The sequence below is a fragment of the Saccostrea cucullata genome, unplaced genomic scaffold (assembly GCF_032062105.1).
Source record: "Saccostrea cucullata isolate Sc308-1 unplaced genomic scaffold, CSIRO_AGI_Scuc_v1 ctg4620, whole genome shotgun sequence".
In the NCBI taxonomy this organism is placed as follows: domain Eukaryota; kingdom Metazoa; phylum Mollusca; class Bivalvia; order Ostreida; family Ostreidae; genus Saccostrea; species Saccostrea cuccullata.
In genome coordinates this window covers 30,541-46,778 of record NW_026939923.1, presented here as the reverse complement: position 1 = coordinate 46,778, position 16,238 = coordinate 30,541, and the positions used below count along the sequence as shown (strand labels likewise).

General features: G+C 33.2%; 1 protein-coding gene across 1 annotated transcript; it reads right to left on the bottom strand.

The window, feature by feature from the left end:
* Positions 1–1,357: 1,357 nt before the first annotated feature.
* Positions 1,358–14,060, bottom strand: LOC134254296 (GTPase IMAP family member 4-like). The gene is made up of 4 exons (XM_062736824.1): positions 13,977–14,060; positions 13,290–13,369; positions 1,474–2,213; positions 1,358–1,369 (listed from the first exon to the last, which is right to left on the bottom strand). Exons 2-4 carry the CDS (start codon positions 13,336–13,338, stop codon positions 1,358–1,360), a joined length of 801 nt encoding a protein of 266 aa, XP_062592808.1. The 5' UTR covers positions 13,339–13,369; positions 13,977–14,060.
* Positions 14,061–16,238: the final 2,178 nt, after the last annotated feature.

The window sequence follows — 16,238 nt, the reverse complement described above, 5'->3', positions numbered from 1 at the left end:
TACTTAGTTTATTCAATGCCCATGAGCAGAGAAGAAGATTTTCAAAGAAATAATGCATTTTCATTATATAATCTATTTAGCCTCGCCCTAGCACTAGAGCCCCTGACCCCAGGGCCATGAATTTCACAATGTTGATAGAGGACTTAATGCTGATTACAAACATGCAAACAATATGACTGCTTGATGTCCAGGAGTAAAGAAGAAGATTTTTTAAAGATTGCATTAATTTTTATTGGTTTTGGCCCCACCCCTCAGGCCCCACGGGGGCAGGGACCATGAAATTCACAAAATTTGTTCCCCTTTATCCAAAGATGCTTTAAACCAAATTTTGTTGATATTGGTTTAGTGGTTCAAGAGAAGAATGTTCATATGTTTACGACCAACGTACGACGTACGACGTACGACGACGGACAAAAAGAGGTAGCAACAGGTCACCTGAGTTTACTCAAGTGACCTAAAAATCCCAGTGGATTACCTTGCTAAACAATCGCTGAACTAATCAATTATGGAGAGGAGCTTATCCTAAAATGTTACATATTTAACAATATTTTTAACTAAGCAGATTCTTTTCATATTTTTCATTTAAGTTATCACCTTTCAAAACTGATAAAATATTCAAAACTTTCCTTATTTGAAAATCTACAATTTGGAGTTCAATACTTGGAAATAAATTGTACTTTCAAATAAAATCGTTGAATCATTCGATTGCCACTACGGTAAACAAGTCATGTGCCCCAGAAACCTTGCGAGATTTATCGCTTTTTAGACTCACTTGCAAAAGAGCGCTAGTAAATTAGAATCATGTAACTGCGAGATAATAGCGATATAACGAATTATCATCAGACATCTATATGTATGCATGAACATGACTGGTATGCCGGAAGGGGGTACATATTCATCCGGCTAAAATATGGTAAAACCATCCAAAATATTTAAGAGAGAAAAAATTGTATGGAGAATGTACCTTATTTTTGTTCCTAAGCTTTTGAGAGCCATGTGTCAAATATGGTATATGCTACCTACTTGTATTTTATAAACATTAGCAATGAGTGAATAACGAGTGCCAGAATTTAAATTTCCCACATCAGACAGCTTTCTAAGGAGTTAGGACTATATCTAAACAATGTTAACAATAAAATTGATAACTTGCTTTCGGTGCGGTAATTATGTTTTAATTATTTTTTTTTTATTTTACCAAAATGAAACCACTCAATCGTTGTTCATTGACAAACAGAACAGGGAGAAATTGATTAGTTTTAAAAATTAAGTTTAAATTCTGATACTGACAGAAATATCTTTTTTGCTGTTCTTGATCAAACTTACCTTTTATGAAATCGATTCAAAGGTTTTAAAGTAGTCAGTTAGTGGACTAAAAGTACACATAACATTGGTTTTCTAAAATGAAAATTGAAAGTACAAATTTATTTTGAAACGATTTGAATTTTGTCTTGCAATTTCATTGAGTATTTTCACCATTTCTTCTAGCTTGTCCTTTTCAAGTTTCTTTAATTCTGAATTTTTCATTGTAAGATCAGCATTTTTCATTTCTAGTTGTGTTTTCTGCTTTTCTTCATCGCTAAGCTTCCTGCTTAATTCGAATAACTGGTGGGTGTAAATTGGGCTTTCTTTTCTGTTATTTTCCTCGACCATATTATTAATCATTTCAAAAAGCTTTTCATTGAAGTTATGGTCTGCTGACGGATTTGGGCGACCAATCGCAATATATCTACCCCTTGTTTTTTGAATAAAATCAGCTAGTTTAGAATGACTATCAATTTCATGAACGTACGCATCAATGGTCTTTTTTTCAGAGTCAAGATCATCCTTTCCCGTGAAAACAATTATGATGTAATTAAATATGCTTTCTCCATATCTTTGCTTAAAAAAATCAATAAACTGTTCTTCAAACTCTATAATCCTACCAATTTTAATTATAAAAAGAATAGCGTGGAATCCTGGATAGCCAAGCATGAATGCCCGCGTGATATCATCTTCGATTTCAGTTAATTTTTTTGTTGTGTCAAAAAAGCCAGGTGTGTCAATAACAGTCACTATTTGTTTCTCATGATTACTTGTCTCGTTTGCTTGGGACACTTTTGTGACTGAATTCGGAGATGTTCCAGTTTTAAATACGTTCCTTCCAAGGATGATATTCCCAGTCGTGCTTTTTCCTACACCAGTTTTTCCGATAAGAAGAAGTCGAATAATCTTCTCTGAAATTATAATAATAATGATAATGTTAATAATGTAAACATTATTATATAATAGACACAAAAGGAACAAATGTAATTCTAATTTTCTAAAAATAGAAATTATTAAGGTTTTAAAGGGGAAAATAAACGGTATAAAAACCCATTCATACTCATACTCATTCAAGACATAGGCGACAGAACGGGAGGGAGGGGCTTATCCTTTTTTTCTGCAAAGATAGATATTATAAAGGTGTGGAAGATTGGGGCGTATGTTTAGCCCCAACTTCTAACATACACGGGTTTTCGGGTTTAGACAATGGAAAATTTTCCTTTTTTATAGTTTCTTAATTTTTTTTCCATCTTTGATTTGTTTTCTCTTTTAATCCCCCCTTTCCAATTTGCTTCCGGGGATAATGCATGATGAAAATGTTCGATCTCTGAGCTTGATTTTGTTGTAAAGAGATGAGAATTTTCCTGATTACAAATGCATCATATCTCATCATTAGAAGAAACACACCGATGCAATTATATTTTAAGATAACTATTCTTTCCTACGAAGGATCTGCACTAACGAGCTCATCGTCTCAAGCCATGGTCCGGAGTCCGCATATATACATGTAGCTCGCTCCTACCCGTGGCTGCTTGATCACAAAAAGTGTCGTAATCTTGAATATTTACGTCTCTCTATTGTGACGTCATATTCAGTCAGTGGCAAGTTTTGTTTCGATCGCAATCAAAATCAACAACTGATGTCAACAGTGTACAAGAAATATTTCCTCTAATGCGATTGCATATTGAAAGGTCGCGATAAAGTTCATCATCAAACTATGCTTTACTCGCATAGGTCAATATTTTAATGACCTACGAAGAATTCTCTCCTCTTTCAACCACGGCCAGATGGGAGAGGAGCGTACATTTTGGCCGTGGTTTGCGACGATGTAACGAGCTTTGAGTATTCATTATCATTATAGTTATTCCCTTTGTAAATCGAGTTCTGTAATATACCAAAAGGAAAAAAAATGCGCAAGCATCAAAGCATGACCGAAAATTTTGCAAACTGTTTTAATGAAAATCTTACGTACTATGTACTAAAATTAGTGTTCATGATTACTCGACTGTTTAATGTTTGACGTCAGGAAGAGAAAGTGCTTAAAAGCCAAAAACGCGTACAAACTGAATACAAAATATTTGCTAACACATCTTGTACAATTTGATGCATTTGATATACACACATTGTATTGCATTATTTACAGACGATAAAGATCTCTGGGTTTTAAAATACCTAAGTTAGGACAAAGGCTACAGAGCAGAGGATTCTTGAGTAGATCTTTTGAATCCCCCCCCATAGACTTCGTATCTGTCGTCAGGGAAAGCTTGGAATGGTTTTCAACTAACCCTGACGAAGACTTTGCCGCATAACATAGCCACGTTAAGAATAGTTATTTATCATGCCGCCTGTTTAATCGATAACTTACTACCACAAAACTGCTTTCAATACAGTAGGCTTTCAGTATAAAAAAAATGGAAGAAATGAAATATACGGAGATAATGAATAGTATTAAAGATCAATAATCCAACAAATATTCGATCTCAAAGTCCATAAACAAAACAAAATAGGAGCAGAGCAAACACAGGGTTCCAGAACATCAGAGGAAGGATCAGGTGCCATGGAGGAGTGAGCAACCCCTGTCAACCGGTCACACCCGCCGGGTACCCCTTATCATGATCGGAAAATAACGGAAAATCAGTCGTCAGTTCAAAGTATAAATAATGGACAAATAAATAGTATGGAAAACGCCAGTCAACATTTGACTCATAAATAAATTGTATTTGCTGACAATGTCATTACATCAACCATAAAACATACAACATGATAACTTTGAGCGGGACTGTTGATACTTTTTCGTCAATCATTTCAGGAAAAAGGCTTTGACATGCGTCGCTAATCTCCCTTAACATACCGGTATGACGTCAGAAAGGCCAAGTTGCTATTCAAGGCTTAGCAATGTTTACAAACTGTCAAGTCATTTTGCAGCTTAATTTTAAGAAATATCATCATCATGACTGAAACCTTGTATTATCATACGATCGTCAAACAGGCTGGTATTTCTTTTTTTATAAATTCCATCGCATATTTGCAAGATTTTTAGCATGTTTTATCAGTCAGTAATTATTCGCATCATTTGACACTTTGACCAATTGAGAGAAAGGATAAAGCAATCGAAATGGAGAAAGATGGGAGAGTGGGATTTAATTCACTTTTTTATATAGGGCATTTATTTACAACATGTATTGTTTTATCACCAAGAGTTCAACGTGGTCAATGATTCATTTTTTTCTGGACAATAAAGACATAGTGAATGAGCCACCTATATGATAAATAAGGCCTTTAGCTTTTATGTTTTTTTTAATGTGAAGTTAAACATGAAATTTTTATTGTGTTAATGTTTTATTCAATTAAATCAATTCTAGTTATTTGACAGCGTTTATTTATATTCACTTGTTCATGTACAACACTCTACCCCATCTCCTGTCTAAAAATCTGCGCCCCCTCCCCTTAATTTTCGATTTCCAATACTTTTTGTAAAAGGGAATTCTCGAAACGTAACATTTTCTTAGATGATTTTTTTTTTGATTTTATAAAACAACTAGGACAAGAACTAAATATCTTAAACGTGTATAGTATGCGCTGGTAAGTATAAACGACTCAGTTTCAAACAAAACAAAACATCGTAGCCTACAAAGAAAGAAAATCAAGAAATATATCATGGCTTCAGTAAGTAAAAACACACCTGTGAAATGTATGAAAAAGGGATTTAAAGAATAGATAAGAAATCGATAAAATACACCGGCATACACCTTATATACTGAAAGGAAAAAGAAACGCAGGGTAGCATAATTGTCGATAAAAATTTGACCACATGACCGAAAATTACGAAAATTGGTCAGATGGGAAATTTAGTTACTGCGCATCAAAATCAGTATTCAGAATTACTCAACCGTAAAATTTATGACGTCACGTAGGGAAAACGCTAAAAAAACCAAAACATGTGCAATTTGATAACGACGTGTTTGTCCACAAATCTTGTTGCATTATTTGATGTATATGAGGTATGCACATCGTTTTTCAATATTAAGAGACATTATGAATTTATTGCAATCTTGGCACACTTTACGGAAGTTCGATGGGTCTTGTTTTCGAATTGCCTAATTAATTGAAAAGGCAACAACAGTTTACTAAGCAGTCTCTTGTAAATTTTCCCCCATAAAACTTTTTAGCCGTTGTCAGAGAGGGTCTGGAGTGGATTTCAATCAACCGTGACGATGACGTTAACGCGAATCAGAGCCATGTTACGAGCGGGTTATTCGTCCTGCCATCTCTTAAATCGCCACCTTACTACCACAAAAACAGCCAATTTACAGTGAACACGATTATAATCATTACATTTATACGAAACTTGAAAGAAAACAATTCCGCAATTTGGTTTTTTGAGCCAGTCAACTTACTGTTGTATTCCTCTCACTGGCGCATGCGCGCGCCGTTTCTTATTTTTTTGCGTGGTTACCCATGCTAAATATAGCCAGGGTTTGAAAGATAAACACTCTGATGAAATTCCATGCAAAGGAGAAATAAGACTCTGACAGATGCACGAGATGGACATTGAAGATAATGAGAGTTTTCGATTTTCCCTTTTGGGGGGTATCGTCATTTGAGCTTCAATAACTCATGAATAATTACACAAAATCATATGAGAATTTGGTAATATCTCTTTGAGAGATGATTTTAAAAGTTAGTTAGAAAAACTAAAAAGTTATTAAAGAAAAACAAATTTAATTCACCTCAAAAGTTTACCCTGCATTTCTTTTTCCTTTCAGTATATTTAGTATTTTGACAGTCTTATATCAAAGAGCAGTACATATCAATGTGACTGTATTGTAAGAATCTTATTTGCCTGAACTTAAAATTGATTTCTTTATACCCCCGCTTGAAAAGTGGGAGGGTATATAGTAATAGGGATTTCCGTCCGCCAGTCTCTACGTCCGCCCCGTCCATCCGTCCGTCGTCTGCTACGCTTTTTCTCTTATCCGCAGCTCCTCTTATACTACAGAGTGAAATTTAATGAAACTTTCACAGAATCTTTATTACATATTGCCATTGTGCACCTCTTATTTTACATTTTTCCGACACATATTTTAGGTTTCAATAGCAAAACATGGACATTGCCATTATATGTTAGCCTATAACGTTACATGATGTACATATAGAAGCTTCTGGATAACATTTGATAGGACGAGTTATTCCTCTTCACACATTACCATAAAACAATATATAGCAACACATGGACATTATGGGAGGCGGGGGTATCATTTAGTGAGCTCATTGCTCACAGTACCTCTAGTTTTATTAGTATTTGTAATAATGCATTATCTTTCTGTACGAGAATACGATCATGATCTCTTGTCAAATGCTCAGGGATTCTACTGCTATATCGATATTGCAGCAATATGTGTCTTTCAGACCAAAGAATACGAAACTTTAAACATGCTGAATATTTAAGTAGTACACGCTTATCATGGACTTCAATATCACTGGTCCCCGTGTTAATTTTTGGAGTATATATGATGGATATTCCCTACACACTTATTAAAATTTCCTTTTATATTTCTATAGGCCTAATCAAATTTCTACTGTAAGTTGATATATGTTAATCTTAATGCATCATTCTATTGTTGTTGCATTTCGCGATTTACCTGGATTTAAAAAGGATATTTAATATTTTTTCTTCAAAAGACGATAAAATCCTTTTGATTTTGTATTTAATATAGAAAATCATCTTAATTTGTTTCTGAAGTTTTGAGTTATATTGAGTAAGTATTTGGAAGATGAAGGGGTAATTGTTACAGAATATTCATCAGGGTCATCTTCAAGCCAAGTTTACAGTTGGCGTTATTTATTAACGACTTGTTCAAATTGAAATGAAGAAACTACGAAATCATATAACTTATTTGAACACAGACACGCGTTTATATTCTCAAAAATAAAATATAATTAAACTTTATAAAACCACAAAATCAAGAACGATAAGCGGGTAAGAAAAGTAACAATTGGAATTCTTTTTTATCTTTTGTTTACAACAGAACAAAGGTCAGAAAATATAACTACTCGTAATTTAGCATTCTTTTATATGTAGCTTTGGGTTTAAAAAGTAAAAGTATGGCGTTAGGAATCGTTTCCTATGTCCTTTCAATTTTGCAAATATGATGTCCTGGAGATAGTCTGTTTCAAAATTACAAGGGGATAATATCTGTCTTTATTAGGACGAATCACAGTTGCCAAACATGAAGTGGAAATGCAAGACACTGATAATGAAAAGAAGAAAGTCGAACAGAGAAGTTGTCTTTTTTTCATATTCGTTCTCACAGAAACAGATGATCTAATGATATTCAGAATTGTTTAAACCCAGAAACCTGGGATACGACTTGTTCAAGATCAATCATAGAGGAATCGCTTTCTACTTATATGCAGACTAAAATTCATGAAAAGACTCATAGGAGGACTGATTGATGAAGAAATTGAAGAGGTAGAAACTCAAATCATAAGGACTGTCAAGAAATAAGTATTTCATTGTAAATACACATTACTAAATTAACGAGGCCCGATCTACTTGATCTGCGCATACGTTTTTACGCAGCGTCGTCTCAGGCACGTCACAATACCTTTGACTGCCGTAACAATAAAACACAATAACGTCACAATTAAAATGACGTCATATTGCGCTAAAATGTTTCGCTGATCTTGCTTACCTGGTAGTTCTACAGACTATGCATTGAAAGCTGGCATTTCTTCTTTTTTTTTTTGAATATTTAAATAAATAAACAAATTTGGAACCTTATCAATTTTGAGGGATCAATTTTTTGGTACAGATTCATTAATTTATCTTGTTTTATTTCAATTTGTGAGTTTAAAAAAAAAACACTGCAACTAATTAAAGTAAACGATTTTAGTCTTTCTCTTTGAACATGTTGAAGTCTTTATACACACCCCTTTTATTACGGACTTAAATATGCATGGATTATCTGAAGTTTTAAAAAATGAAATAAGTCCATAAGTCAGTTAAATTGAACCCCCTGAATATTTTATTTTTCTATATATAACATGATATTAGTAAAAATCGCAATTTTTCTCGCCTTTAATCCCTCTCCCCCCTCTACCCTTTTTTTCCACGTAAAACAATGTTGCGTGTTGAGAGAAAAATTAAGCATCGCGAGAAAATTATTTCATAATGTAAAAATTATTTATTTTTAGAAACTAATACAGTATTGCAATGTTTGTTGGTGTTATGTAAACCTATAGCGACCTATAAAATACGTAGTTGGATGAAAAAATCCAAATTTTGTGTTTTGACATGCCCCCTTTTCACTGCAATGAAGGCTACCAATTTTCTTTTCATTTTGTATAAGAAGAATGAAATTTGCATTACATATGTGAAAAACAAAGAATTTCACCATGTATTTTTTTTTTTTATTTGTAAATTTCTATGTTTATTGAAGAGTTTTAGTATGTAGTTGTGTATAAAAACACGAAAAAATGGCCCATATATTGACAATACCCCCATTTCACTACAATAAAGTCAAGGTAACAAAATTTCATTCTAATTTTTCTAAGCATAAAACACACAAGTATATTTCCAAAAATTAAAAATTTTTATCATTCCGTTTTCGTAATTTTCAACTAGATCGGGCCTCGTTAAAACAAACCTCTACAACAAAACAGCAATGTTTGAAACCAGTAATCGATGAAGCAGGGATGGGGTAATCGTAATCAGTAATCGTAAACAGCTGTAATCGATTACAGTTCGCCAAGTAATCATGAGTAATCAGTAATCACCCATTTTTCTGATTACAAGTAATCGTAATCTAATCAATTACTCCGAAAAAAGTCCTGTAATCATGATTACTTTTTGATTACTTTATGATTACAATTATTAAAGCAAAGTTCATAAAATCATTATTTTTGATGATTTTCAGTGAATATTTTTCCTTGTAAATATATTTTATTAAAAAAAGTTATTAAGCTATATTTAATAAAGTATCTTCTTCTTACGCCTCCAGAAATGCTTGTAATCAGGTCTATTGTCCAGACAATGAGTAAATTCTATCAGTTTCTTGCTATATTCAGTAGTCAGTTCAAAATACTTTAGCAGCTTAGCAATTCGCTATTTTTGACAAGATATATGTATAAACTGATAGAAAATTACTACAGGATCATTTTAAAGTTTGAATTATTTTTGTTTCAATTAATGAACATGCGTGTAATGCAACAATTTGTATTCCCTGTAAGTCTTTGAAAAAATCTTTTTTATAGCAAATGTTCCTTTATTGAGGCGTATTCTAAAAATCACTTTTTTTGATTCACAATGTACATAAAAGATACGTGAATTAATTAGTCATAAAACACAGGTATACTAAAATTAGGTCAGCTTGGGTAATAGTAATTATTGAACTATCCATGCTTGTCCAGTCAATGTGTTAATTCTAGTAAAAACATCCACCAGGTAATAATTGGCAGTTTAATTGAAAAGTCCATCACTCGTCAGGAATGTCAATTACTTGTGTAACAATTCCCTATCGAATCCCTTTATCCCTACTATCATTATGTTTAGTTTGATTTATTAAAAAAAACTTTAATAAATTCTTTTTTCTAATTCTCTCAATAGTAACGAGATATTTACATGTGAGCCTCGTCGGATAGAAATCGACCTTATGGCAAAATTTATCGAATTTTAGATTTTTGTGTTTTTTAATGGTCCATGTAAAACCATTACAAAAACTGAAAACGGAATCAAAATATCTTCATTTATAATAAAGTTATTACATTTTGAAATTGGTATGTTTGCAAAATTAACTCTGAGCATATCGTGGTTTTTCACGATTCAATTGTGACGTCATGGTTTATTCTCAGTTGTTCGGTAGGGCACCTGTCAACGCGTAGCAATCCAAGCGGTCATCATGCCTAAGTTAAAAGAATTGCTTAATAAATGACAAAAACAGAGGATCATGATGTACAATCCCAAAAACTATGTTAACTGTATTTTAAATCCTTTAAAAAGCGAATACACTACGTACACCCCCACCCCCACCAAGATCTTTAATTTCTACTTTTCTGTCTTTTTTTCGTACCGACAGCTTTGTCTCTATGAATAACTTCCAATAAACAAAATGTAGATCTATACCATGCTGCTTTTACGTTTGATAAAGCCTGCATCCTCAAAGCATGCAAGTTAGTTAACACACTATGTTTGATTTTACGTAATCACCATGTAAAGGAAAAGGGAACCAATGAGATCGAGTCCAAATTTACAGGGATTCGGATTCGATCGCAGAAATACCTAGTTTCTTACAGAAAATACATGAACCATGCAGCCAATAAAATCACAACTTAAATCATGCTACAATAATTATTCTTAATTTAAATTTAAAAAATCACATCCATCTGTATATACATAGTGATTTCGTGAAATCAAACATGGTGTGATACTAGCGCTGTGTCTAAAAGTAAGCTCATTTTATTAGGTAGGAAGCCCCCCCCCCCCCCAAAAAAAAATAACTCTCCTTTAGAGAAAAATAATATGTATGAAGGCACGCGGCGTACGCATCGACAACATTCTGCTATCCCGTTCCTAACCCAGTCCAACACAACACTTATAAAATTATAGACATTTCATAATTGTTTGTTTTATGATTTTGTAAATAAAATAAATCAATAAAAAAAAAATGAGATTAATAATTAAGTTATCTGTTGTGGGTATCCACCCTCTCTTTTAAAAAAAGAGAATTGTAGAAGAAATTTATAATGTAGAGAACGTTTTGATGTTATAAGTGAAAGTCTTAGTACAAAACGAAACCATATTCCTGTTATTCACGAACAGGTGAAATCCAGCTGCTCAAGATATGATTTTTGGAAAAAGTTTGGTATTAACGGGGTTCAAAATACTTAACATTATGCTGAATATTTCAGAACACCTTTCACAAAACTATTTTTTTTTACATCCGACTGTAGAGTAAAATTTTGGTTTACAACTCTTTTAAATATTAATGACGTAGAAGGATATGTTTTACAAATCGGGCCCATCTTCTTACATTTTCGCCAGCCAAGTTAAAGAAGTTTAAAAATCAAAGAAAATCCATCGTCGGTATTTTTTATAAACTTGCAAAATAAGGAGTGAAATATTAACGAAAATTAACTTAAAATCTGGTAATGGAAGAGAGACAAAAGTTAAGATAGAGAGAAAAAAAAACATCTTTTTTTTTAATTAAATGATTCCCCGTGTTGAGCCTCTTTTTTGTGTCAAAGGGAAGCAACTTGCACAATTTATCGTATCCAGTCGCTTCGGACAATACGTGTTTCCGTTTGGGAATTACTGACATATGAAGAAATTGCCTTACCTTACCGGTATTAATTGTTTCTTGATATCTCTTGATATTGTAATTAGAAAAATGCATTTTAAAAGTTGTTGAATCGTGGCCTTTGTACATTTTGCACTGAATCGATATGCCTAGAGCTCTGTTTGTTTTGTTTTGGTTGGTTGGTTAATTTCTGTGATAAATTCGAAAATACACGTAAATTCATTCAAAGACATGAAACATTTAAGTATATCTAATATAATATTGCGAATTTAATCGTGAATGAATGAATACGTCACACGATGAATAGTAAATGAAGTTCAAACACTAGGCTATTACTGCATCAGTACATGTGCGATTTTCTGTACCAGATTACGTCTCCTCTGGCTAAAATTTATACTCTAAACTACAATAAAAAATATATTCCGTACTTCCTCAGTAATGCACAATGCCATTTTTTCTTCGCTATATGTCTACCAACTTATTATTTATCTGGTGTTAGATATGGCCTTACGTCTTCTGCGGTTTGAAAAAAAAAGTGTAGGTCGGACTCGGCATCCCTCTTGCTTGTCTTTACATTGATCCATGGTAACAATAAAAAAAAAAATAAGGCTCTACGAAGGGGAATACATTTAAAATATGTTTATTTTATTAGTACATGTTTAAAATGATCAGATTTTTCGAAGAAAAAATCTTTGAACTGCAGTTGACGATGTCTAAAACATTCCTTAACGTGAAAACCATGTGTAGTAAAATTACCGGGAAATCTTTCTCAACTTTATTCCCTTTTTTCTCATTATGGCGTTGCATACGATAAGGTCGATTTCTATCCGACGAGGCTCATGTATTAAAGATGGAATTCAGGTATTATAAGATAAATATCATGCTTCTATATAAAGACATATACAACCAAACTTTGTCTGAAATCTATCTTAAAAATATTAATGATATTTAAAATAGGAAGAATAAAAGCATGACGTTGTCCTTGAATATTAAATAAAAACATAAAACTTAATGTAATCTAAAGTAGTCATAGGTTATTATGATTACATGAAGGAAAAGTAATCAGATGTAATTGATTACTTTAAAAAATATCTGTAATCAGCCTGTAATCGATTACTTTTAAAATCCAAAGTAATTGTAATTTAATCGATTACTTTTGAAAGTAATCGACCCCATCCCTGCGATGAAGGCAGACTTTTGAAATGTGATGGACGGTTAAAACATACAATATTCTTATCTTAAATGCTAGATATCCCATCATTCTTCCCAAAAAAAAACTAAAATTGAAAAGGAAGACATGTAACAGAAACAAATCATACTCTATCTATGATCTCGTCCGATTTTTGGATAATATCCGAAAGAGAGGAAATTTGAATAATGCAGTAAATGTTGTCACAGCAAGGCTTACATGTAACCAGCAGAGCAACTGGTGGGTTCTCTTCCACCCATTCGTACGAAACAGCCATTACATGCATTTTTCGCATTGCAGTAGATTATGGTTGATCTTTTATTACAAAACGAGAACGTTGAAAACGGAGAAAGAAAATATGCTTATGTCTTTTCGCATGTGTGATATCAAGAGCAGTGTGCCTGGAGATAGCCTTAAGACTTGACATGGATTTATTTCTCAATGCATTTTACAGGGTAGTGGGAAGAGGGAAATGTTACATTTGTTTAAAATGCACTTACCATGACCATATACGGTTAGAAAAATGCACATAAGGAGAATTTTCTTCATTCTTCTTTACACGTGGTTGTTTTTGTTCTGTCTAAAGGAAAATAAAAGAACATTTAAATGCCAGTTACAACAAAGGTTACGGATAAAGACTTTTTATAAACTTTGAGACAATGTATATATGTCTTGAATGAAGCTTCAGTTTTCTATTTAGATTTGTAATTTATGTGTACAATTTTATATCGTTGCAGTTTTGACCGTTGTCGTTTTCTAATCTATTTCATAAGGACAATTAAACTGAATGTAAGTAAATATTGTTAAATGTCCCATTCGAAAAAATTTACACTCATATAGAGACGTGACAATATGCCAGCGAAGGACTTCAAATTTTGACCTATACTCGGCCCCTAGGGCCCTTGAGCAGTAAAGGTTCTTTATTGTGCTAGTGCCATCCATGACATGGGACTTGTATTTTTAAGGTCATACTCATAAAAACCGTGACTTAACCCGGAAGCTAGGTTAAAGACTCCCATAGGTACATCAGCCTTCGCAGAGCTTCGGGAAAGCGATTAGACGCCATGGTACTGTGCGAATGATTTGCGGCGAAAAAATACAATTTTTCTTTTCATACACTTATATCGGTACATGCAGTAATTTCTCATAAATATTGTCAACAAAAATCACGTTGTACAGTTACTTACCTTGTTATTGTTACTACACTTTTTAAATGTAGAATTAAAGCTAATTTGGTATCGTTTTACTGTCTGAGATGAGGTCTCAGACTAGTTTCACCCAAGTGTCTCTGTACATGACACGTACATGTAGATCAGGCTATAATTGATTATTGAAGCTTGTACTGAACATTTGAATAAAACAAGTAACAGCTTTTTAAAAAGGCTTGCCTGACTAATGCCATCAATATCTACAGAACCTATAAGCATAATATGTTATAAACGTTTACATTAAGGAAAGGTGGGAGGGTGATAAATTAATTCACAAGAGTAAATTATGAAGGTGTTGCACAAAACATCATGCATTCATTTTAAGTTGTATGATACTCATCAAAGGAATGGAAAAAGAACACATTTTATATAAAACGTATTAATTGTTTGTATCTCAAATAAAAATAAAATCGTGTACATATCCCGCTGTAGATTCGAACCCGCGACATTAAGATGAACAACTCACCCTGCGAGTCTAAAAATGGCTTTAGAGCTAGGACAAAGTAAATGAGGGAAAATACAAATGTAATTGATTAATGCTGGAAAGCATGGCTACATGTAAAGGTAACATAAATTAGATTCAACTGCATATACAGCATAGGCTTTGAGGAAGACAGCTGAAAATATGATATTTACAAGAAATTGGGAATCGTAACGGTTATGACTGACATGCAGAATATGTTTAATACCTTCTTGGGTTTGACAGAGCATCAACGATTGTTGGAAACGTGGGATAAATAGTTAAAGTCCTATATGCTTAAATGACCCAAACAAACAAGACGGCGATATATGAATGGCGACAGATGCAAATTCAGAAAGTATTTCCCAGGGATAAGGGGTCCACATCAAAAACATTTGTACGAGCAAAAAAGGAATAAACTTTCTCAATTTTGAAATATGAGAGGACACTTTCATAAGTCTTTACTCTGTGGAGAATAACCCCTTGAGGGGGGTGGGGGGTGGGGGTGGGGGCGTGGGTATGATCAGATGTATATTTGGCAAGTACATATCCTGTCCATTTATTCGTTTCGTTTTTATTACTTTAAAAGATGTAATTTCTAACTCACTTCATAATATCACCGATATGTTTTTTTTTTCCAAAGCTCTACCAGGATTCCGACAAAAAAGAACAGACTTTATATAATTCATGCAGTTTTCATTCCCATTCAATAGACTAGTCCAGGAAAAGGGTGCAAAGCTTACACGTGACATTTTGGCGCGAAATGATTGAGTCATCTCTTACCTAGAAGACAGATGGACTAATCCAGTTGTATAGAAACGCAGAAAAAAAGACAAACGGACATGGCCTATCAGAACGTGCATGAAAAAATAGCTGCTATCAAAAAGCTAAAGAAAATAAAGACATCAATTTATTGTATCAGCAATATGGTTATTTTTCTGCTAACTGTTGTTGCTGAAACGCATGTAACAAAATCCGATGATAATCAGCATGCACAAAATTTTGCTGGCTAACTGTGACCTCTTAGCTTCGAACATCGGAAATATTGATCCTTAGTAGTGTCTGACGCCGTGACGTCAGGCAATAAGCTTTATCTTATTGAAATGAATCATATTTTTGAATGCATTAAACCAATATTAAACTTATTATATCGAAAAAGAATAGGCCTCATATGGACACAACCCTTTGAAGATATCAAAACTTTAACGATATCCGCTTAACTATAAATTGTAATTTTTTAAGACACACATGTAGCTGTTGTCCGTACAACATGCATTTTTGAAAAGTGCTGGGAGCAAGCTGTATGTGCGCTGTTGCTTTGTTCTTCAATTTTACATAATTTAAATGCGAATAATTTTATTGTACAAAGTTTATCAAAAGGCGGCTATATTTTATATAAAATCCAGGGATAGGGAACTTGCTTCCAGCACTTTTAGGGTTAAGAATTTTGTCATAAGGAGAAAACAATCAATTTTATAGTGAACAATTATCCGAATATCGTTCATTTTAATGACAATCTTTGTAGCCGTACATATTTTTTTTTTATTTTACACATGTCAAGTCACAAACAGCTGATGTAAGTGAAGTCTCGTTTGTCTAATTCGGCAGAGACCAAATACAGACATTTGCCATAGAAGCATTATTGTTCCGCCTGACTAACAACTGTATATTGGAATGATACGATCTGATCTGTCTTTAGTGTTTCTTATATTATGAATGGGCAGGCATAAAGGATAGATAATTGAAAGAAAATGCACAAGACTATAAAAAAAAATTAAATA